A 23,161-nucleotide genomic window follows, 5' to 3' on the forward strand; every position below is an offset into this window, starting at 1 on the left:
TTTTCAGGTTTGAAACCAAAACAAAACTGAAGGGCCTGTACAAGGCTGTTTCCGGTGGACTGTGTTCACGGCTCTTGTTGCAGTATTCAGACTTTGTTCCATTTGGGGATGTGATGTTCTGGACTTTGGTAACTCTCTGTTGAGAGTCGTTTGAGCTGTTCTTCCGTTCATTTTATGGACATAGTTCTCTTATTCGTTGGACTGCATTTTCGCAAAGAAAGAGGCAGAAAAGATGGTGCCTCTATTTTGTATATGATGCCAAGTGGCTATTGGTGGTCTGAGAAGAGGTGTGGTTCAAAGCCTTATGGGATACGTAGTGTGTTTTTACTGTTTTTTTATTGGCTGCTGTCTGGGAGTAGTAAATATTGACAAGCATAATCCTCACCTCTGTGCCATTAATAGAATCTAAAATTACTGTCGCAAACGTAAGAGCATTTTCTATTGTTCTGCAACAGAGAGGACCACCGCAAAGTCACCCCGCAAGGGGGTGTAATTGGACGCTCCAGACGGCCATGAGCTCACAATAACGTTTTGAGGCTTTCTGCAAGCAGTCATTTTGTACCGAAAGGTTGAAAATGTGGCCGCGCTGAAGATTCTTAGAATTTAACGCTTTCTTCCTCAACTTTTGCTGAGATCCTTATTGTTATTGGTTGTTAATACAATCAAAACCCAAAGTAAGATTTTCTAATTTTTTTTTAATTACATTGACATTTGTGTGCTCCTCGTATACTTAATTTAGACTGGCATTAGGGTACATAATATCATGATTTCAAGCTCGCAATTTGCTCAAATTTCACCTTTCTTGGAAAATCCTGAGAAGCCCACTACAGCTTGGAAACAGTGGTTTGACATTTTTGAAGTGTTGGTTATCGACTCCACACATTTACAAGTTACAAAGTACTGCGAAGATGGTTTAGACGTTTCTTCTATTCAAGCTTTTTCAGGAAAAAGTTTTTCTGAATTGCTTTAGCAACTTTCAGCCTTCAATTGACAGCTGTTTTACAAAATAGCCTCAAGGACGTTCCTTGGTGGATTAACACGCTGCTTTTCTCTTTCACGTATCTTTTCAATGTACCTATGCACGAAACCATAAAAGAACCGCTGTTTTTGTTTCCCCATCTAGATACCAGCCTGCAGGTCAGGTTTGATCTTAATATTTACAGAAACTTGATCTCAGTACTAAAACGCACGCGCTCTAGGAAGTAATTCACAAGAAGCATGATTGGCCACACACGAACTCCGGCTCACGCGCAGCTGAGCCATCGCTTCCGGAGCGAAAGTCTTTTTTTTTCCGGCGCCGCAGCGGGGCGATGATTTCCGGGGTAGAGGGTCGTTTTTTCTGGGCGGGTCATTTCTCCCCCAACCAATCTCAAGCTATCTGAGAGAGTACAGCCACTAAGACCCGTCAAAACCCTGCCAATCAATGTGAAGTAGCATTCCGATTGTCTCGCCCATACCTTCACTTATTCAAGTTCCCACAGTGTCCTTCCTAGGTTGGAAATCGGTTTGGTGAAGCGCAAGACGGAAGCAATCGGAATTTCAGCAGTCCCTTTCGGGAGGCCAGTCCCAAACCCGGGAACCTCCCACCTGATTCAGGAGGGTTGGCATGTATGACTGAAGGTACTGTGCCTAGTAGTGGTCCTGCTAACACCAATGTACGTTTCAAGGATTTAACTATTGGATGTCTTTCACATTGTTGATATTTTAGATAAATCCAGAAATGAGGGACCTAGCTTACAGTCTAGGGTCGTACAACATGTATGATCGCATGTTCTTGTCTCCTTTTCCTTTCGACAGTGGTGTGGGCATGGACAGATGATTGGGAGTGAATTGTGGCATCTGGGGTATGCACAGTTTAGAAAGAAATGCATATCTTCGACCACAATTGTGTTTTATTAGGCTAAAAGTGAGAGGGTACTCAGCCTTCCTCACAGCCCCCAAGTAGTGTCATGCAATGAAAATACTTAAAGGCAGTCATAGGTTTAAAAAAAAATGTTGTAGCCAACATCTCTTTGCATGCTGGAACTTTGTAGGTTCATGTGGTAGTCAGTTTACGCAACTCCAACCCAAACTCTTCAACTGTTTCTCCCTCTTTTTGAGTGCACTCACCAAAGTGATAAGGCTCCATAATAGTACTGATCCTAGATAGGAAGTGATTGTCTAATTTTATTAATGCAAATATAATAATCATTTAATCCCCCTGGTATCATCAACACTGAGATCTGGTAGAGGTTTTAAAATATTCTGGCCCTCCGCCCCAGACAGTGTTGAAGTAGAGCTATCTTCCTCTCTAGACCCAAATTGTGCCCACAGACAATTGAGTAATTGTGAAATACTTTTTTTCATTTGCTCCTCTTCATCAGTGGCTCACCAAGGGATGCCAGAAAAGAATGGTGGGAAGTGACACTTTGCATGCTTGTTTTTTTGTTGCCAGGTGACACTATAACACCATACAGAAACACTATTATATCCTAATGCACTTAGGCGCTTCCAAATTTAAAATGCAAACTTGTGTGAAATGTTATTACTGTTTAACTTACAAAAATTGTCATTTGATCCAGCGCAGAGGACAAAATTGACATATTCTCCTTATGTCACAGACTCATATTTACAACAGTTAATTCATACATTCATTCATTGATGGGGCCCATAACACCAACACGCTGCTAATTCATACACACTCTCTCGAATCTGTACACAGGAGAAAGGCTGCTTGACCAAGTGGGTACCTTATTACCTATCAAGATTCACTTCTTACTACTTTATGTACACATTTTATACAACTTCGAGAATCCTGACTTTATCATCAAGGCACTCCACTGTTTGGTCGATGGACCAACTAGTTGGACTGGTTGATGGTTCATTAGAACCAGCTAAAACACAATTAAAGCCTAGGAGACATTTAATATTTCCTGTTATTAATTTAAGAACCACAAACTCATTTCGTATTATTTCAATTTTGTTTATCTCCGCATTAATTGAACTCTTAAATCTTGCATTTATTGTCTACAGCTCAGCTTTTAATTTTAGATTTATTAAAGAGAAAAGTTACTCTTAGACATAGATTTAAGGAAAATGCAGTGAATCATTTACCAATAGATAGATGACGATACCTTCAGATCAAATAGGGAGTTATCTGCATGCTCAAGTGAAGACTCCCTCGAACAGGCAGTCCGACCCTCATCAAAGGATCAAACTGTTGTGCGAAATACAGGATGCGGCGTAATAAAGTTCAGAATTTCAGCAAAGTCCAAACATTAATCCGGGCATGTACCAATTCCACACTCAGACTGACAGCATAGAATTTATTTGGAATAAGAAAAGGGAACAACCAGCCAACAAGAATCCCTTCTCAAAGAAAATAACCCAAGACAAACGCAGCCGCAACTCGCACTCCAACGCAGCCACACCGGCAACTCAACGCAACACCCCAACGAACGAACCCGGTAATGACTGATGAGAGTTTTTTTTATACCCTTTTCCGCCTTACTTCATACAAGATATTGCAACTTTGGGAGCAGACCAAATGTATTAATTGGCCAGGTCGGGGTTATCAATAGTTGATTGCACTTTTCCCAGTGCAAACTGGCTCTCCATAGTGGCTTTGCACCAAGTTCACAAATTGTCACTGTCCTTTCAGTTCCCATGCGGGGAACAGTAGATGTATCTTTTTTCAAGGCAAAAAGGGTGCTATTGACCGGTCCATTCTTTGTCTCTTCCTTGATTCACATTTTGTCATCTTCTGGCTTGCGGTCAAGTCCCCAACTCTTTGTCCTTGGCAGAGAACACAATGTCAGGAGTTCAAGCTACCTCGTGATCTCAAGTCATCTGGGCATGCGTAGAAGTCATCGCGCGCACCTGGTGGCATCTGCTTCAGAGAACGCCATCTTGGGTACTGCGGCCTAGTAGGCCCGAATGTCAACTTAAGGATAGTAAGGTTGAACAAGTAAAGTTACAGATGAAGAGGAAATTAGGTTGTATTTACAAATGTTAGTTTAGAAACTCTGCGGCATCTCCATAGAAGCATTTGTGAACTAAACAAATCGTTTCAAAAGATAGTTTGCTCTGCCTAATTCCTGAAGTTGGCGGAGCATAGGTTTGGGAGATGAAAAGCGTTAAGAAAGTGTGACTTGTTTAGCAGCTTCATTTTTAATTGATTTTAAGTTTTTTGAACAGGATAATGTTTAAATACTGAGTTTTCCCATCCCAGTCTGTCTCTTGCTCTTTAAGAAAGTAGCACACACATCCCTGTAAAATGCTTGTATGTAGTAGCATTTGTTGTCATGTAAAATGCTCATGTTCTTTTTTGCGTCTGGGTATATAAAATTGAAAATTAATAAATCCTTGAAAAGCCTTCTTTGGACCTAGAAAGTCTTAGCCAACTAGTACCACCCCAGTGCAAGACTTCTCAATTTATCTAGCAGACTCTTGGGAAAATTAGAAATCTTACAACTTTATCAAATTATTGCATCCTTCTACACACCTGAACTATAATTATCTAGGTTCAGGCTGATGTATTTTCCTTGGTAATCATCAGGGAATGAATAAAAAAATAATAGGTGGTGGTCCTTTTGGTTGTTGCTTTTTTGCAGTTTTAAATAGAGCGAACTCTCGACCTGACAGTATTGGAGCACTTTACATGAACACCAATGACATTAAACAAGTTCACATTCAATTTGTTTTGTAGACACTGAGAGACTAAGTGATTTTTCCAGAATCACAGAATGTTCCGTTGGCGCTGAGACTTGAACCTGGTTTCCCAGTTCCGAAGTCACCATAAATCCACATCCTCTCCCTTGTTGCTCCACTTAGGGATGCTTCTGTTGTTGGATTAAACTCCTAGTTGCCCCCCTGTGAATTTCAACCTTCATGCAGTTCTCTGAATGCAACTGGTAAATTAACCTGGTGAACTGTCTTCTCTTAATTCTGTTCCATCACATGCAGATACACTCTGCCAGGAGTTCTCAGTTCCCTGAGCAACATTACTGTTTGTAAGGCAAGACCACAGCCTTAAACCACAATAGATGTCAAGTTTCACTTATTTCATTAGTAACATCCAATAAAGCCCACAAGTGTACAGCTCAGACACACAGCAGAAGTGTCCTTAATGATATCAACTACTCCAATGCCCCAACATTCTATTACTCCACTATATATAGCATCCCCACAATTCATATTATGAGATTTACATCATTGTTCATACTAACTACGATTAACAAGTCAAGACAATAATACATAAATAAAAGACTTTGAATGAACTGTATGTGAACTGTAACTACAACACCTCCAGTTTTGTATATTAAAAAAAAATAAAACACACAAAAAAACAATAAATTATACAATCTGTATACTCTCCAGGGAATCTTACTCTTCTTCCACTGCCTAAAACACCCTCATTGATTTACATTTTGAAAGATACAATTACCACACTCCTGTTGCTCACCCTCAATATCTAATTCAGTTCTTTGCTGCTCAACATTAGTGGTACTTCCTGCATTTTTAAATCCATGTTTGTTATGCCTGTTTTCAGTACCTGTTCTTACAATTGGTTTATCTGAATCGCAATTGCTGGACAAATCAAAAACGTCATCTTCTTCACCACTTGTTTTTTCCTTATCCTTTAACAAGACTGCTTGGCCCGGATTTGAGTAGAACAACTGCACTTTTGTTCCACCCCCTTTGTCTTTTAACAGCAATACAATGTTTCATCTTTTTGCACTTGTACAGGAGAAGAATAAACTGATTCTCCTTTTTGTACTCCCACATGTTTCTTTACAATAATCCAATCCCGATGTTAAACAATTTAGACTTTGCCTTGTGAACTTGATAATAATAAACTTTGGTACTCAACTGTTTTTTATGTAGGAAGGTGGAGTATTATGTGGTTTGGGGTTAGGGCTCACCTTGTAATACTATCAGGATACCCCAAAAATGGTCCTTGGATTAACACTAATAAATCCTTAGCTCAGGATTGATAGTGTGACAATGAAGTCAGGCTTTACGAGAGGAACATGTGTTGAGCATTTGAGAGTACCAACATGGACAATGAGTAAGTGACACGACTTAAAAGAAATCAGACACCAATTTATAAAAATAAAGCAAATTTTTATCTTAATTTAGACACCAAAACGAACAGAATAGTATACATATAACCTGAGTTATAGATTTTTGAAGAAATATAAAATCAGTGCAAAATAATACAGTAAAACATTATCATTGCAGTCAATGAGAAAAACCACTAGCGGCAATCGGTCACTTGCAGGTTGAGTTGCGTGGAACTCTTGCAGGGTAAACGTGATGCGGGTCCAAGGACCAAGCCACGACAGTCAGTTACATTTTACCTGGCCCATGGATCCCGGGTGCAGAGTTGTCGTGGCTGTCCCTGGTGCTGAATGGGAGCTGTAGGAGAGCTGCTTGTACCGCTGAAACGGTGCAGGGATGGGAAAATGTACAAAAACACTACACCGTGGCTGCTGCTGATGTTGGATGTGGTCTCCTCTAGACTGCAGGGGGTCAGTTGCAGGACTTGAAACCAACAAGCCTTGGCAGCGGTAAGTGGAGCAGAAAATAACTTTGATGTCCGGGGGTCCCAGGGAAAGTGGTAGCTGCCTATAACTTTGTGGAAGGCAGGACTGCAGTTCCCACAATGCACTAGACCATCTGGATTTGGCCAATCCCTCAGAGGGCCTAATGGCCAGCGATTCTTCAGATCTGGATCGTTGTTTTACCTGCAGTTTGCAGGAGACTAGTGCGACTAGACCAGGGGAGTCTGATGGTGCTTCAGGCTTCCACAGTGGTTCCTCTATCTGGGGGAACCGAGAGATAGCTTAGGACGAGCCTCTATCAGTCAGTTCCAGGAGTGTTGCCACAGGCATAAGAGTATCCTTCTTTTGCTTTAGTGCAAGTCTTGTTATCTCTGACATGAGTCCCTTCGTTGTCCTCCTTGATGCATGATGTTCAAAACTGAGGTTCTGGTGTCAAGGGTGCCCTTAAATCCTAGATTTAAGGGCGTTAGGGGTGTCGGTGCAAGCGGCCAATGGGCTACTAGGCTCAGCAGCTAACCCGCCTTTGAAGTGACCACAGTGGGTGTAGTTCACCTTTTCTACCCAGAACCCACTATTTCTACCACTTTAAAAAGGTGGGCTCTACAGAACTGGTAGCCCACCATAGAGGTGTGACTAGCCTAATGGGGGTGTACGCCTCCGGACTATCTAATTTCACGCCTGCCTAGTTTCAAATGTGCCTGGGGGCACCTTGCTGTTCTTTTCCTGGGGAGGCAGCCTGGATGCATATCATAGGTAGTGTAGCCTTTGAAGCTCACCGCTTTGATATGCCACTGCACCAGCCAGCCTGGGAGGGAGGAGGTGTGAACTCTTTCCTATCCAAGCTTTTGTTCCTGGGAGTGTTCACACTGTCTGGCAGGAGGTCAGAATCCTGTCCTGGTGGGTGCAAGTGTGGGGCTAGGGCAACCAGGTCGGCAACCTCTAAGGTGGCAACCTTTAAGGCACGGGATTCATGTCGGTGGTAAGCAGGTGTGTTTGATACCAAACATGACACATTCAGGTGCTACCATAATGTAGCTGCCAAGTCCATGTAATCCTATGGACCATCTATCACTTATAGTGTCATTTAATAGTGGAGGGCAATATAGGGACATATAAGGTTGCACTTACATTTCCACACCCTTGATATAATGCACCTCCCTGTTGGGCTTTAGGAGGCCTTCCTTATGGGGCGATTGGCATATATCAAGGATAGTGCCACAAATGGTGAGGGCAAAGTTGAGTTCAAGCAGTTTACAACGCTTCTGCAGTCTGAAACAGCAGGCCTACTGTCAGTAATGTTATCGTGTCGCTTAGGGCGGCACAAATAGTGCTGCAAGCCCTGGGGACCTCATTCCCACCCATGCACTGGGTACCACTGGTACCATGCACTAGGGGCTTATAAGGTGGGGTAAAGTCATTGTCAATTGGGATTGCCAATTTACACATAAGAGTTTTAGGGAGAGAGCACTGTGGCCTGGGCAGCATACACCAGTGCACTACCAGAGTCATAGGTATCCGCATTGGAGCGGGGGATGACTATTCAAAAAGGGCACTTCCCTACACTCTACAGTATTCTTTTTGACATGCTACTTGTTATCATTAATTTGTTCCACCATGTTTGTTGTGTTTATAACATTACCAAATCTAGCTGTAAGTAATGTGTGTTCTTTCCTCTCTCTCAATAAATAAAACAGTGAGTAACCCATAATTGAAAGTGCTGTATTATTGTAACGACATACTTTTTCAAGCATAAATTCATACACTGACAAATTAGATGCTAAAGCCGTTTGAACTCCTTCCCTTATATTCTGTTAACAGGCTCCACCAAACCGTTCGAAGGAGGATTGTTTAATAGTGTTTTTTCCTGCTTGACACCACATGTTCTAAAAAATATTGGCATTTTCGGTGACACCAATTGTGTACCATTAAACAATACCAAAACATTCGGCAACCCTTCAATTGAAACATTTTTATAAAAAAAACTATATGACAACATCAGCAGTGATACTAGAAATGAATTCATAATTAATTCATTTATAAAAATATTCATTCAGGACAACTAAGTAACGCATCTTCTCATCTCGCAAAGTAAAATGACCAGAAAATCTATAGCCAATTTGATCCAAGGTCTATTAGGGATTTTCACCAAATGTATTTCCTTACTTTCACTCTCCAAATGCCTGTCAGACCTTATACACTCAATCTATTTATCAGCAAATATGTCAACATACAAATCAAGCCCTGGCCACCACTAATACTTTTTAAATAACTTCTTTGTAGCAGTTGTTCATGGATTACCCCTATGAGCCAACTTCACAATTGTAATTCTTATAACAGAAGGTGGTACAAATAAATCATGTAACAAATCGAATTGGCCGCACACTGCTCGTCACACCAGCAAGTAGCCCCAAGGAACTCTGGTAGATGTAGTGGCGATGGCGAGTACGCCTATGCCACAGTGTTACAAATAAATCATGCCTCATTAAAAGTCATCCCTCAATTGTTAACTCATCTGGAATTCGAAAATAAACTACTCATTGCTGTGTTCAAATTTCTAACTGGTGGCCAACCATTAGTGACATACTTCATAACTTGTTGTAAGACAACATCTCCGTTAAAGACATTCTCCTATTCCTTCTCCAAAATAACACCCTCACAATGTCCTATTGCACCTACTGCTGCCACAACACACTCAAGCTCATCATCTTCAATGGTGTCACTGACCTCTTTAAGTGATAACGTTGGCAAACAATAGCTCTTTTATTCAACCCTCCCGAAATACACTGTACTCCAAACTTTACCAGTCAACCCCACCAAGCTTAGCAGTGCCCCTACTACATCCATTCATCCTGTACAATAAAGGCTTATGGTCAGTTACTAGGTGAGATTCTCCACCCCGTAGATAAAACCTCTGCTTCTCCACAGCCCATGCACAAGCTAATGTTTCTCTTTCGATCATGCTGTAAACTTCTCAGCACTCTTAACTGTCTGAGAAATGCCACAGAATTTTCATTACCATCAACCACTTGGCTGAATACAGCTCCCAGCCCAACTGCACTGGCATCCACAATAACTATGTTCTTGCCTTTAGAATCATATGGTTTGAAAGCTGGTGCATTTAAAATAGCATTTTTGACTTCTTTGAATGCGTTCTTCTGTTCCAGCCCCCATTCAAATTTCATCCTTTTATGTAAGAACTTCCTCAATGGTTCAACAATAATAACATAACCTAAAATAAAATGAGAATAATATTCACTTAACCCTAAGAACGATTTTAAAGTATCTGTGTCCTTTGGATTAAGGGCGTCTCTGATAATTTTAACAAAGTCCTCTTTAGGTGTTATGCCATCTGTGGACAAAGTATGATGTAAATACTCAATCCTCATTTGCAAAAAGTGACTCTTAGATTTGCTTACTGTCATACCTCTATCACAGAGAGTTCCCAAAACTTTGTTTAACATGACATTGTGGTCATGAATGGTTTCAACATGAATTAATGTTTCATCCTGAAACGTTTGAACTCCCTTGAACACCAGCAAATAAAACATCCATTAGTTTTTGGAAAACACTTTCGGCCAATGCCAGGTCAAATAGTAACTGTACATATCTGTATGCACCAAAGGGTGTCACAAAGCTAGTATAATCCTTGAAATGTGCTGATAATTTAACATGATGATAATCAGATGTTAGATCAATCAATGAAAAATATTTGGATCCACTTATTGCAAGTAGCATTATATGGATTTTGGGAAGGGTATGATCCTCTGCAATAATTTTTGTTTCTTGATCTTGAATTTGCACATAATCTAATCTCATACTGCAAAAACCTCTAGACTGACCTATATCACTTTAATAGCTGGCCACTTAGGCTCATGCATAGAAAATGTCCCCACAATATTCACTTATGCATTAATACCCATCACATGCCTCATCCATACTATCATACATCCTAGACCAACAGATAATACAAAATGCTGTTCAGAAACATATGAGGGATCCAGTAAGCTAGTAAGAGATCATTAGCTTTGTGATTTAAGTATGCTGATACATCTCAATGATTTCTTCTTTTGTTGTATGTCTCAAACGGGATTCCCATCTTTGAAGAGTAGGTCAACACACGTTTCGGTGGGACATAAATTAAACCACATTCATCAGGACCAATTATAATTCATTCACTTTTCTGATAAAAGTGTTGAGTGGGGTTAATCTGAAAGAATGATAAGACATGTGGTTGAGTGTATCCAAATACATAGGCTGCAAGAACCGCTGTTCTTTGTTATAATATCAATACCTTGGTTTCTTGTGAAAAGGGTAACCCTTGCTTCAGATACATTATAATTACCTCTAGTCACATGAGGTCTGATGCTATATATTTCAAATGTGTAGATCACCCTCCACCCAGTCCTGATAAAGACCCGTGTAGGTGCATAGATTTTGCACGCTGTATATGAGGATCAAAACGTCGACTATGTTTCAATTTGCCTGTACTAAATCTCTATTTTCTGGGCAGAAATAGACAGATGAATCTGATTTTTATTTGTTATTTGCTTATCTGTTTAATTGTGTTTTCTTGTGCGAACACTTTTGCACATTTGGAGCACCTATGTTTATATCAAATGAAATATTGGCATTGGTATTTGGTTTTTCAGATTCACTCTCGTACAAGAAATTCATTTGTGTAGCATATATGTAATGTGAATTTTATATGACAAACACTTGTTTATGTAATAAATGATGCATAGGTTCTGAGGAACACAGGGACACCTCAATGATCTTTAATGTTCAGGCGAAGAAGTGTCTAGGACAAATCGTCCAGCCTCGTCCGCGCGGCAGGTGCGATGGCTCTACTGTGTGGCAAACAGTTTACTCTTTCATGCAGTGGCCTGTTGGATTAACAAATGTGAAACCCTCACAGCTGGCACCATTGTTTGGATGGGTTTACCAAAGTACCATCTCAGGCTCATGTCCTGTGACCCCACTATGAATCACACGAGTGAACGTTAGTAATTTGCTACCAGTCTTTACCCACTCTGTCCCTCAAAGGATTTTACAGAAAAAACGCACAGGCTTCACCAATGCTTTGATCAAGAAAAATCTACACAGCAGAGTTGTGCAGTACTAAAAACGTACCATAACACAATCTGACTCCTATTTTCTTGATCTAAATAATTGCCTATGATGATGATTATTATTATTGATGCTTCAGCACGTTAGCTTTTGTCTCCCCATGTCTTTTTATTTTGTAAGGTTTGATTTGAGCGTACGCAACCTGGTTGAGACCCTTTTCCTTGCCCCTATGTTTTCACTAAAAAGCAAAAGAGACCGATGTCCAAAACAACACAAGAATGCCGCGTAGTTTATCGCCCCTTCTACACAAGAACACTTCCAACCATAATTTGCTAACCCTGAACATCCAATGGAACAGTTTGGACAGAACGGCTAACAAAATTTAAGGGTTGAGATATGTTATATAGATGGCTAGCTGGGAACCCAACAGCCGATGACAACGGAGGAAACACACTTTTGGTGTTGTCAAATCTCGTTTCAGTCTTTAATGATTTTTGCAAACTTTATTGTTAGGGAAGTTAAAGTACACATTACCGTAGTAGTCCCCAATGCTGAAGGGAACTACTTTGTGCGTTGATGTGTTCCTTGTGAAAGGGCATTATGCCATAACTTGAAGTGAAGTCAGCCAATGGCTGAAGTGGGCTGGCACATTGGCCCATGATGCAATCTGTAGTTGGTGAAAGAAAAATGTGAATGTCACAACAATAGACTAATGGATTTAGGTCTGGCTGAAAATACCTAGAACTAATTATGTATAATTGTCATAAAATCGAAATGTCTTCGCTAACCCAGACCTAAAAAAAAAAAACGTTTAGTGTGGCATTGGCTTCCAGGCTCTAGCCTCTGCTAATGATGTTTTTTATAATGTTCTTGTAAATCTTTATTAGAAAGAGGGGGTTGAAAAGCTAGATCCACAGAAAGGCTTTTAAAGATAGATAGGATTTTATAGGTAGACGACTATGTTGCACAGATAGGTAGATAGATAATTAGATAGAAAGATTGGTATTTTTGCATAGCTAGATAAAGTTTCAAACATAGACAGGTAGAATCACACACAGATAAATAGACAGGTAGATAGATTGACAGAAAGGAAAATAGAAAGGAAGAGAGACGGGTAGATAGACTTCTATATAGACAGAAAGGTAGATCTTTAGACACAGACTGATAGGGTTGCATAGAAAGGTAGGACAGGAAACTGGAATAGAAAGGCACAGCTTAATTTAGTGATATTATAGTTAAATGTCTGATAAGCACAGCATACAAGAGCACTGTAAGCAACTAGAACACAAGCAAGACTTACAGACTACATTGGTTTGCAAGTTCATCAGTTTTCCTCAATTAAGAAATATACCAGTATGCCATACAGGAGTGGAGTTATAAATGCACTTCATTATGTGCATACTAAAAAGAGTATAACTTTATGGAGATGATTTTTTCAAATGTACACGTGAATCTGCTATGCTATGAAATGCCAGCATTCGGATAAACAAAGGCCACTCCTCTCCAAAAGGAATTTACAAGTGCATTAGGAGGAGACAGTAATTTATAAAGCTGGAATGTGACCTGTGTTCACATCAAAGGCAACAAAAGCATCCTGCTATCACATTAGACTCTAATTGCAAAGGCAACCCTAAAGAAACAATGAAGTAAGCAAAAACAACTGGCACTGTAGAGCACTACCTTGTGTGTGGATGTGCTCCTTGCGAAAGAGAAAAATGCAGTCACTCAAAGTGAGGTTACCCAGTGGCTGAAGTAGGGTGGCCCACTGCTGTATTCTGTAGTGGGAGGAAGCAAAATGTGAATTACTCTCTTAATCCAGACTAATGGATTAAGAGAGCTTGCTTGAAGCCCCTGCAAGTAAGTTAATTATTTATAAAATGTTAGTAAAATCAAAAGGTCTTGGCTAATACCAGACCTAACAAAACAATACACCCTACACACATATCCTGCCCCTCCCCCCAGAGATAGATAAGATGTCAAATAACCACTACTAACCTTAGATATGACCAGAACACACCATCTGTAACATGTTAACGCAAGCTGATCAGATTCCCTGATAGCCAGCTATATAGCATATCTAAGTATTCTTGTGGAAACACAACTAACAATTAAAACCCTGGAACCATGGTGAGAGTGAGTAGGATGCTGAAACGTCTGAGGCCATAACAGAAGCAGAACAGAATGCCTGATTGTGGTACCATCACATAATGTAATACAGCATATAATGGTAATTTTCTTTGACTAAACAAGAATGGGCATTGCACATCTCACGTAGAATGTAGTATTCACAAAAGCTTATAAAAAAATAGTTGCTATAATTTTCACTTGCAGCCTAGTGATTGTATAAATCTTTGTGAATCAGTGGGTGTATAAATCTTTGTGAATCAGTGGGTTTATGTTCTGAAGAACAACTTTAATCGAGTTGAAAGTTTCCAGAGGCATAGAACTGGTGAGGAAGGAATATAGTGTGATTGCTATTGCAGTAGTGGTGCCGCTTTAATGATGCATGTTCACTGATAAAGGCAATGTTGCTCATGTAAGATGTTATTTTTACTTGTTTTTTTAAAACAGAGTTTTATAGTGTTCGACATAAAGAATCGACACACTTACCATGAGCGGTGAGCCAGATGCACTGGCAGTGGTTAACCAGCTGCGGGATCTGGCATCTGATCCTTTAAACAGACGAGCCATTGTGCAAGATCAGGGATGTTTGCCAGGCCTGATTTTATTTTTGGATCACCCGAACCCTCAAGTTGTCTACTCTGCATTATTGGTAAGTATTCTTGGTCCTAATCAAAACTGTTTGTATTACTACAGATCATACTGTTTTTGTCTGATAAGGAATTGAATAGCTTTCGATTGATAGGGAATGAATGCTATTTCCATGCTGATGATAAGAGATAAACTTGCATTTGAAATTTGATTTTGAATTAAGTGTACAAGCATAAACTTGGACCTACTGCTTACAACATGGCTACAAGAACACAATCTCAGTGTAAACTGCCTATTGGATCGAAAAGGCAATGCGTTGTTGAACTTATTAAGAAGGAACCAGCTCAAATGTCACTGAATTACAAATTTAGAAAGCAGTTTAAAAGGTCTTTTCATGTGAAATTTGTGGCTTTTCCTTTGTTTATTGTACATTGTAGGAATTGAGCTGTTTTAAAAGCAGTGTCTCAATAACCTGTCTTCCCCACCTCTGAATTTGTTATATTGTGAGGGGTAAATCTGTAAAAATTATATTCATAAAGCATACTGTTAATCTGTGATCATAAATCAACTGTTGATAGATGCAGTATGTTTGTTCAGACCGTATTGCAGAACAGATTGTTTGAAGCAGCATTCTCTTCCATCACTGAATTTTTCTTAATGTTCATAATAATGTAGCAAATCCCAGCCTTTGCGGAATCCATGGATCACTTTTCAGTAATATATATTTTTTTTATATAAATTGGGTATCTAAAGGCAATAGTTTCTGTCTTGCATGTTAATACCTGAAACTAGAATAAACACAATTTTAACCAGCAACTTGGCTGAGTAGCCCTTTTTAGGTCTCCCCTTCCAGATAGTGCAAGCTGAGAGACCTTTTTTGGGTTTATCAAAAGTTTACATTGGGATTACAGCCCACACACATTGTTTACCAATGGCTGGAATTATTTTCACTCGTATTGCTTACTTATTCTATGGCTTGCCTTCCTCGTCTTGTAAATTGCAGTCACATCATTCTACTGTCACATGCATGTGTGCTGACGCTTGGGCACTCACGTAATCATGCATGCGTGCACCAATGGAACGAGGCAGCGGTTGGGTCATTGCGCCTCTCCTTTTTGTTTCTCTTTTGCTAATGCGTTGCAATTCTCCCATTTAAAAAGAAAAGGGTAGACCTCAGCGTGTTCAGAGGGCAATTTAGCACTTTTACCTTAAGGCAGTAGGCTGCTCAGGAGTCCCAAGAATGGTGTACACATGTCGGGTAATTTTCCCCTCCACGGAGCAAAGACCCATCAACACTGGATTTGGCCCTTTCCTATGCTTTCACCCACAGAAACGATTCAATAAGGGTTCCCCAATAAATGCCTGCTGTGTTCTTCCAGCTCAGAACTTGCTCTGATATACTCTTTCTCCAGAGATCATTCACAACCTAGGTGGCATTATTCTCTTCACTGCTACTCTTGCTCAGCATAGAGACATTCTTTGCATCTGCGTTTTTTCAATGTAGAGAAGTTCAATCTCAATGCTTCTGTTGCTTGCGATTTTGACGTTAATATCTTGGGCGCTGTGCGTGCCTTCTTTGAACAACACAGGACTTATATTAAAATACCATAGCCCACAGGGAGGTGCTGGAGAAACTGGAACATTCCCATGAGGTGCACACTTTCCAGATACTCTTCCTTCAATACAGGAGTCACCCAAACCCGAGTTCCACCTTCCTATTTGGTATAACTCACAAGAGGAAGTTAAATACAGCTATCGCACCAAGAACTCTTTTTCTGGAAAAGGATGTAAAAGATCCCGTAACTGACATCCCAGCGGGAGGTGTTGCTCCAGCAAATGAGATATATGTTTATACCACTCTCCTTGGCCAGACAAGAGATGAGACCTACTGAGTCCGTCTGATCTGAAGTTTATTATTCTTACGTAGCATCTTTGCAAACCAGGTGGCAGAGGCAAATGTTTACCTCATGACGTATATGACGGACATCTAAACTTTGTTTACATAATGGAATCTTAAACATTTAGGGGCCGATTATGATGCTGTTGGGTGTATTTGTCTGATGTTATCAAAAGAAATAGATTTGCAGTCCCTGGGCAAGTTGCCTCATTTGGTGGGGGTGGTGGGGAGATTACTAATTACATCTATACTAATTTACCCCTTTGAGTGTGCCTCATTTGACTATGGTCTCGAATCGGATGGGTCTGTACCCCTTGGCATCTGGACAGTATCTCACCCCACAGAAGGGTTATCAGTGTCAGTGCTGTGCCCGTTTTTCTTTTCTGTTGAGTGCCATACTTTAACCAGATGCCCACCTCTCAGTTGTCTTATGCCCCTTATTTATGCTGGGGGCGACTGCCGATTTTCAGGCCATTGTGATTGGTCTTTTCTACATTTGCAATGCCATGTCTAAGAATGTAGTGCCTGCTCGTTTTGCTTTCGGTCAATGGAGCAGTATCAGCAGGCAAGAACTCTGGGATGCAAACCTTCCCTAGCCATTGTTTCTTCCAATGTTATAGTTACAGCCTTACAGAGTTGTCAAATGGGGTAAAGTCCCAAACCACATGGAGGAAATCTTCATATTTACACATCTGCTTTGTGCTGTCGTTAGATTATATACCCTGTTGATTTTCTTGAGAGTGAGAAATGTTGGTAGTAGTTAAATTATATGTATCTGAATTGGACGTTTCTAGAGACGTTCTGCTGGTATTTGAGGGACCCATCCCACTCCTCTTACTTCACGTCACCTTGAGATCTGTCTCCCATATGGTCTTCAAGCTAGTTAGGTTTGTTTTCATCATATTGAGTGGGGTACTGCTGTGCCCTATTACAAATATTACGGCATCACCTAGTTCGTATCAGATTCAGAATCCACTGTCTGTCACTTAATAAGCCTAAGATATTTCTATATGGGTTGCTGGAAGTTTCTCTTCTTCCTCTGGCGTTGCTAGGCGTCTCAGTTCACTGGAATAGTATCTGAGGCTAAAGCTCTTGGGGATCTGATGAGGACCTTGTTCAGATGTAGATGTTGGGACCTAACCACAAAGCCATATGTTTGCAGCCGAAAGGTTGAGGGACAAAGTCCCTTGTGCGGGAACTATGTTGGTGAGTTGGGGAGGCCGATCCAGAGAGACTGTTATCTAAATGGCTTACTGTTCCGTTGTAGGTCTGCTTCTGTATCTCTATCTACCGTCTGGCTTCACTGTGACCGCATTCTGCTCTTTCACAAGGAGCATATCGGCATGCAAAGTAGTGTTGTTCAGTGACCGGAACTGACTACTGTTTCAATGTGGGTTTTTTGTTACCAAAAATATTTTTGCTTTTGCCAATGTTTGTTGTAATGATGAGGGCCCGGCAGCTCCCACAACAAAGTTTTACAAAAACCATGTCAAAACAGGACATGCACTGACAGAAATGAAAGGTTGACCACCAATGTCATACCATTCTGGCTTTGCCAAAGCTTGTTTATTTTCAGTGTTTCATATAATTTTGACAAACGGTTACACTGTTTTTTCCTAGTTGCATTTTTTAATCGATATTTTATTTAAAAGCAAAGAATCGTCAATCTTGCTTTCAATCTTTTGCATATATTTGCATCTAATCAGAGAGCATCCTGGAAGCATTATACATAGCCTCAATTTTTTTAACTTTGCAAACATGTGTACACATTTTCATACTGGAACCACTGTCAGAAGTGCAGTCCGAACGTACAATATTTGCTTAGAGCGGTCACCCTAATAATAAAGGCTTTGTATTAATGAACCATAAATACTAGTTCAAACAGCAGTGACATATGGACATACATATTACCTTAACTGCAGGCAATGACTTTCTCTGATCCACAATGTGCTCCTGTAATCTGGCAGCCAAAGGGTTTGTGCAGTAGGTGGTTGGGCCTACTTGTTCCAAGGACAAAATAAACATGAAAACTTGTTGTCCTTGACCCCAAACAATCTGTCCTGGGTGCCGGGCTATATGAATTCCACATCCCTCACATTGTGATCATGAATTCCATTAAAGAGTCTATACTACCCATCGCAAAAACCACTGGAGAGCTGGAACAGGGTTGTGGAATTTAATAAAATCTCCTTTTCTATGGGGCAGGTTGCTTTATAAATCTACTTGTCCTGTAACAAAATCCACTTGCCCCGTTGGTGCGATGTAGTGCAGCGACAAATTATGGCAGCAATCTCATTATATAGGAGTTTGAATATAGCCTCTCTGATTATGCCAGGGCTCATACCATATTAGTGTTTTAATACTTGCAATCCCCTTATGTTGCCATGTTTTCGCAGATCTACATACAGGGGTTGAAGGTAGTGGTAAGCAATAGTTCGAGGGTTGAGTCTGTGCAAACCTACTAACTTGCATGTTTTAAGGGTTTTCAGCAACTCTTCTCTAATCTTTTCCCATACTTAGAAATGTTGGAAATTTACTCCTGATAATGGCAGATGTAAACCTTCTTCCAGAGTTGGTGAAAAAAGTGGTTGGAGGGAAAGTGATCTTGCAAACACTCAGATGTTCGCATGATCAAATCTACACATGCACATTTGCTCATGCTAAAATGCAGTTTACAAATATTTTCTAGGAGTACTATTTCTTGTCTTACTTCTGTAAGTTCTTGGGAATTCACAAAAGCTGTATAGCTGCACTTAATGCAAGGACATATACCATGGGTGCACTTTTGAGACTTTCTTTAATAATTAGGCCCCTAATTTGGTCTGGCGTTAATCTTGACCTTTTGTGTTTATTAAAATTCTGTCTCTCTTTATCGGCTGGCTTCACTGTGAGTGACCGCGTTCTGCTCTTTCACAAGGAGCACATTGGCACACAAAGTAGTTTTGTTCAGTTTCAGTAACTACTGTGGCAGTGTGTGCTTTTTGAGACCAAAAAACAGTTTTTGCTTTTGCCATAGTTTGTTATAATGGTGAGGGCCAGGCAGCTCCCACTGAAATACGGGTTTACAAAAACAATGCCAAAACAAGTCAACATTGACAAAACTAAATAGCTGACCACCAATTTCAGAAATGCTGCCTTTGCCAATGCTTGTTTATTTTTGTTTCCCTTAATCCTATTGAAACTGGTTACATTGATTTTCCATTATGGATATTTTGGGGAAATACTTGCATGCATCAACACCTGTTACTAAATGATGCTGCAAAGAAATGGTACCTGGAATTTGATAGTAGTTTTGCAAAAAAAATGTATCTTGCTTTCATTTTTTTTAATGAGCATTTTATTTTGAAAGCAAAGAATCCTCAATCTTCCTTTCAAGCTTCTGCAAATATTTGCATCAAATCAGAGAGCATTTTGGCAGCATTATACATAGCCTCATATTGCTAAACTTTGAAAACGTGTGTACACCTTGTTATACTTGAACCACTGTCAGTAGTGCAGTTGGAGCTTACAACATTTACTTAGAGCGCCCACCCTAATAAATGCTTTCAATCAATGAGCTATAAATGCAAGTTTGAACAGCATTAACATATGGGCAAAAATATTACCTAACTGCAGACCGTGTCCTTCCTTGATTTCTAATGTGGTACTGCAAACTGGCAGCTAAAGGGTTTCTGCTGCAGGGGGTTGGGCCTACTTGTCCCAAGGACAAAATATACATGAAAACTTGTTGCACTTGCCCCCAAACAATATGTCCTGGGCGTCGGGCTATAGGAATTCCACATCCCTGGCTAGAATAATGTTATTCATACAACCCAAACACACTTTTGAACCACATTCCCAAAATATACTGCAAAATTATAAAAGCTAGCCTAAAAATCGTTGGCCCGAGACACCACTAAACATATATTCTGGGCAAAACAATTCAGTATCTCCTTTTGCACTGGGTTAGGGGAAGACTTTTAGTTGAGTCTATTGGATCTACCCACCAACGGTCCTACGTAGTTCAGGACTAGGGGCCGAAGTTACCAAATTGATATTCCTGCATATTTGCTTGAAATACGATACCTACACATAACGAAGCAATGCTGGTAAATAATTTTATACACTGACTGTGTACTCTGTATTGTAAGTGAGATGGTATGTCCATCCCAGGAATACTTAATTAACTCAAAAAGTTCCATGTGGTGTTTAGATGTAAATTTTATGACAATAAAGCTTAGGTCCTGAATATAACGGAGGAGAAAACAACTTTGTCAGTGTCTTATTATTTCCTGTAGAAAAAGGGGACAGCTAAAATATTTCAGTACTTGCCTATCTATCGGGGGCTTACCAGATATCAGAAGGTACACTATTGCAGAAATCCATGTTGGCACTTGTTAGTGTTGATGTAACTGAGGCTCTGGTACTGGACAAGAGGTCCAGGCCTAGGTTATAAACCACATTTCCATCCTTGCTCACCCTTATTGAGGCAAACTCTGACTTCAAACCAGCCTTTGGAACCCACAATTTCACACACTGAGGATTTGGGAATCCACTGCAACTAGGTAGCATTACTAAGTATGTCATCTCAGTGATTCTTGCCTCTTCTAACCTAATACCCAGCTGAACAAACCGGATATGTTCTAATCCACCTAGTTATGGTATAGTGCAGTGAAGAATGAGATCAGAGCAAGGATAACTAAGCAGATGTCCAAAGTTCAGCTCTAAATGGATGTCTTGCATAATGCCACAATGGATGGGTGAAATTAAACACCAAATTAATTCGGAAGCAACAAAGCTTTTTAATTTTGTGTATACCCAGTATATACAATTCCGGTATATTTTAGTGGAGGTTCAACTTTCCTAAAAATAGTCCTGGGGACTTATTTACTGTGTTCTGACTCCAGTCTACTCGTATTATTTTGAGGAAAGTTAAAAAATCCTGAAATGTTTTCAAAAGGGTTGAAAAGTTTATCATTTTACACTTTTGGGATGTGCTGTTCTGAGGAATACCCACAGCCCCCACCCTCCTTCTGAACTACCGTAAGGAAGTTGCACTCATTTGCTTTCTGCATTTGGGGCTAGATAGTTATGCCTACCTGTTTAACAAATTCACAAGTCTCCATTGCCTTATTGTCTGCCTTCCAATTGTGGATATGTCCATTTGTGGTGATCAGTTTACAGCTGGCAGATTCAATGCAGCTTCTACCTCCTGTGCGTGCGGGGGGAGGGGGAGAGGTAGTGGGAGGGAAAGTGAAAGATCACCTAAATGTGTCCAAGATATAAATGCAAGCCTGAAGGTAAACTGCTTTTAAGCATTATTACCATGGTTTGCTTTGGTCATAACAGTTTCTGATGTGCATTCTGGACCTCATACCAGACCATGTGACTAGGAATTCTCTTGTACATGCCACATACCAGGGTAAGCCAAGAACGAGAGATGATTTAAGAAGTACAAATGTGAGCTGCTAATTTTGTTGACATGGATATTTCTTTTTTCTAGGCTCTACGCTATTTAGCAGAATGCCGTTCAAACAGAGAAAAAATGAAAAGCGAACTGGGCATGATGTTGAGCTTGCAAAATGTGATACAGAAGTAAGTCTTTTAAAGTGTGTCTATGTTTGTATGTGCATGTCTTTGTTTTCCGTTGTCAACATCTGGCTTCTGGCCAGATGACTAGTGGTTTCATAATGAAGTCCCAAATTGTGTTTTCCCTAATTACTAGGCCTTTTTTTCTGTTGCTTACCTGTATCCCATAAATGGTTGGGCTAATAATAGGCAAAGTTAGTGCCTGAATGTTAGAGTAGTGATTTTGTGTTAACTTCAAATTTAGCTCAGGCTTTTGGCAACATTAAGTTTTCAAAGTGTGTGTCCGTGCAAACTTTGTAGTTTGTTTTACGTATTTCTATAATGGAATGGAATTTAAGATGCCCCAGTATTACCAATGTTTTTACACCAGGACGTTTTTAAGTTTCACACAATAATATTCTTAATTGCACTATAGATGAAGGAGAGAAGGGACGAGGGGCTACTGCTTCCTCAAAGGAGAGTTGAGGAGTAGAATTTGCTTCTTGGCCGTAGAACCAGGGCAAGATGCTTCCTGTGGGGAGGATCGATGGAAGATAACCATATTTATAAGTGATTGTGGCAGTGGGAATTGAATTTCAGTCCAGGGCAGGGGTGTGGAATTTAATAAAATAACTACTTGTCCATGGGACATGTTGCTTCATAAATCTACTTGTCCTGTAACAAAATTCACCTGTCCCTTTGTTGCAATGTAGTGCTCCGACAAATTATGACAACAATCTCAATATATACGAGCTCTGATAATAGCCTCTCTGATTATGCTAGAGCTCATACCACAGTAGGGTACGAATACTAACAATTCCCTTATTTTACCACCTTTTACGTAGATCTACATACTGGGGCTGGAGATAGCGGTAGGCAATAGTTCCCCATGGTTGGAATGCCCTTTTGAGTCTGTGCAAACCTGCTAACTTGTATGTTTTATGTGTTTTCATCAGCAGGTCTCTAATGTTTTCCCATACGGAAAAAGGTTTGAAATTTACTTCTGACAAGGGTAGAAGTAATATTTCTTCCAGGGTTTGGGAAAAATGTGTTTGGTATGAGTGTGAACTTGTTACTGCTCAACAGATTTCCGCATGAGAAAATCTACACGTACATATTTGCTGGTGTTAAAATGCAGTTCACGAGGGGGGCGTGGCCAAGCAGCGGAGCGGGATGGCCGCTTGATCCATCGGCTCTGTCCACTCTTATCTCCTAACCATCTATCCGACACACTGATCTGGCTCCCAGAAGGAGAGAAGCACTCCAGAACACAAGCGGCGCCGACGCCAGAAACTCCAGAGACTGCAATCCGCATACAACGGGAGCTACGGGCCCCGTTCTCTGGCGGCCTGTGAAGGTGCTGAAGCCGGGGACTGGAGTTCGGATCATACCC

At 40.3% G+C, this 23,161-nt stretch overlaps 1 protein-coding gene across 1 annotated transcript in view; it reads left to right on the top strand.

Moving 5' to 3' along the window:
• Nucleotides 1-1,301: 1,301 nt before the first annotated feature.
• Nucleotides 1,302-23,161, top strand: part of ARMC1 (armadillo repeat containing 1) — a 161,098-nt gene continuing 139,238 nt past the window's right edge. The window contains exons 1-3 of the mRNA XM_085605529.1: nucleotides 1,302-1,620; nucleotides 14,184-14,385; nucleotides 21,704-21,795. Of these exons, the coding sequence (XP_085461655.1) occupies nucleotides 14,224-14,385; nucleotides 21,704-21,795 (254 nt within the window). The 5' untranslated portion in view covers nucleotides 1,302-1,620; nucleotides 14,184-14,223. The remainder of the gene's footprint in view (nucleotides 1,621-14,183; nucleotides 14,386-21,703; nucleotides 21,796-23,161) is intronic.

This window comes from Triturus cristatus, chromosome 5_1, assembly GCF_964204655.1.
Source record: "Triturus cristatus chromosome 5_1, aTriCri1.1, whole genome shotgun sequence".
NCBI lineage: Eukaryota > Metazoa > Chordata > Amphibia > Caudata > Salamandridae > Triturus > Triturus cristatus.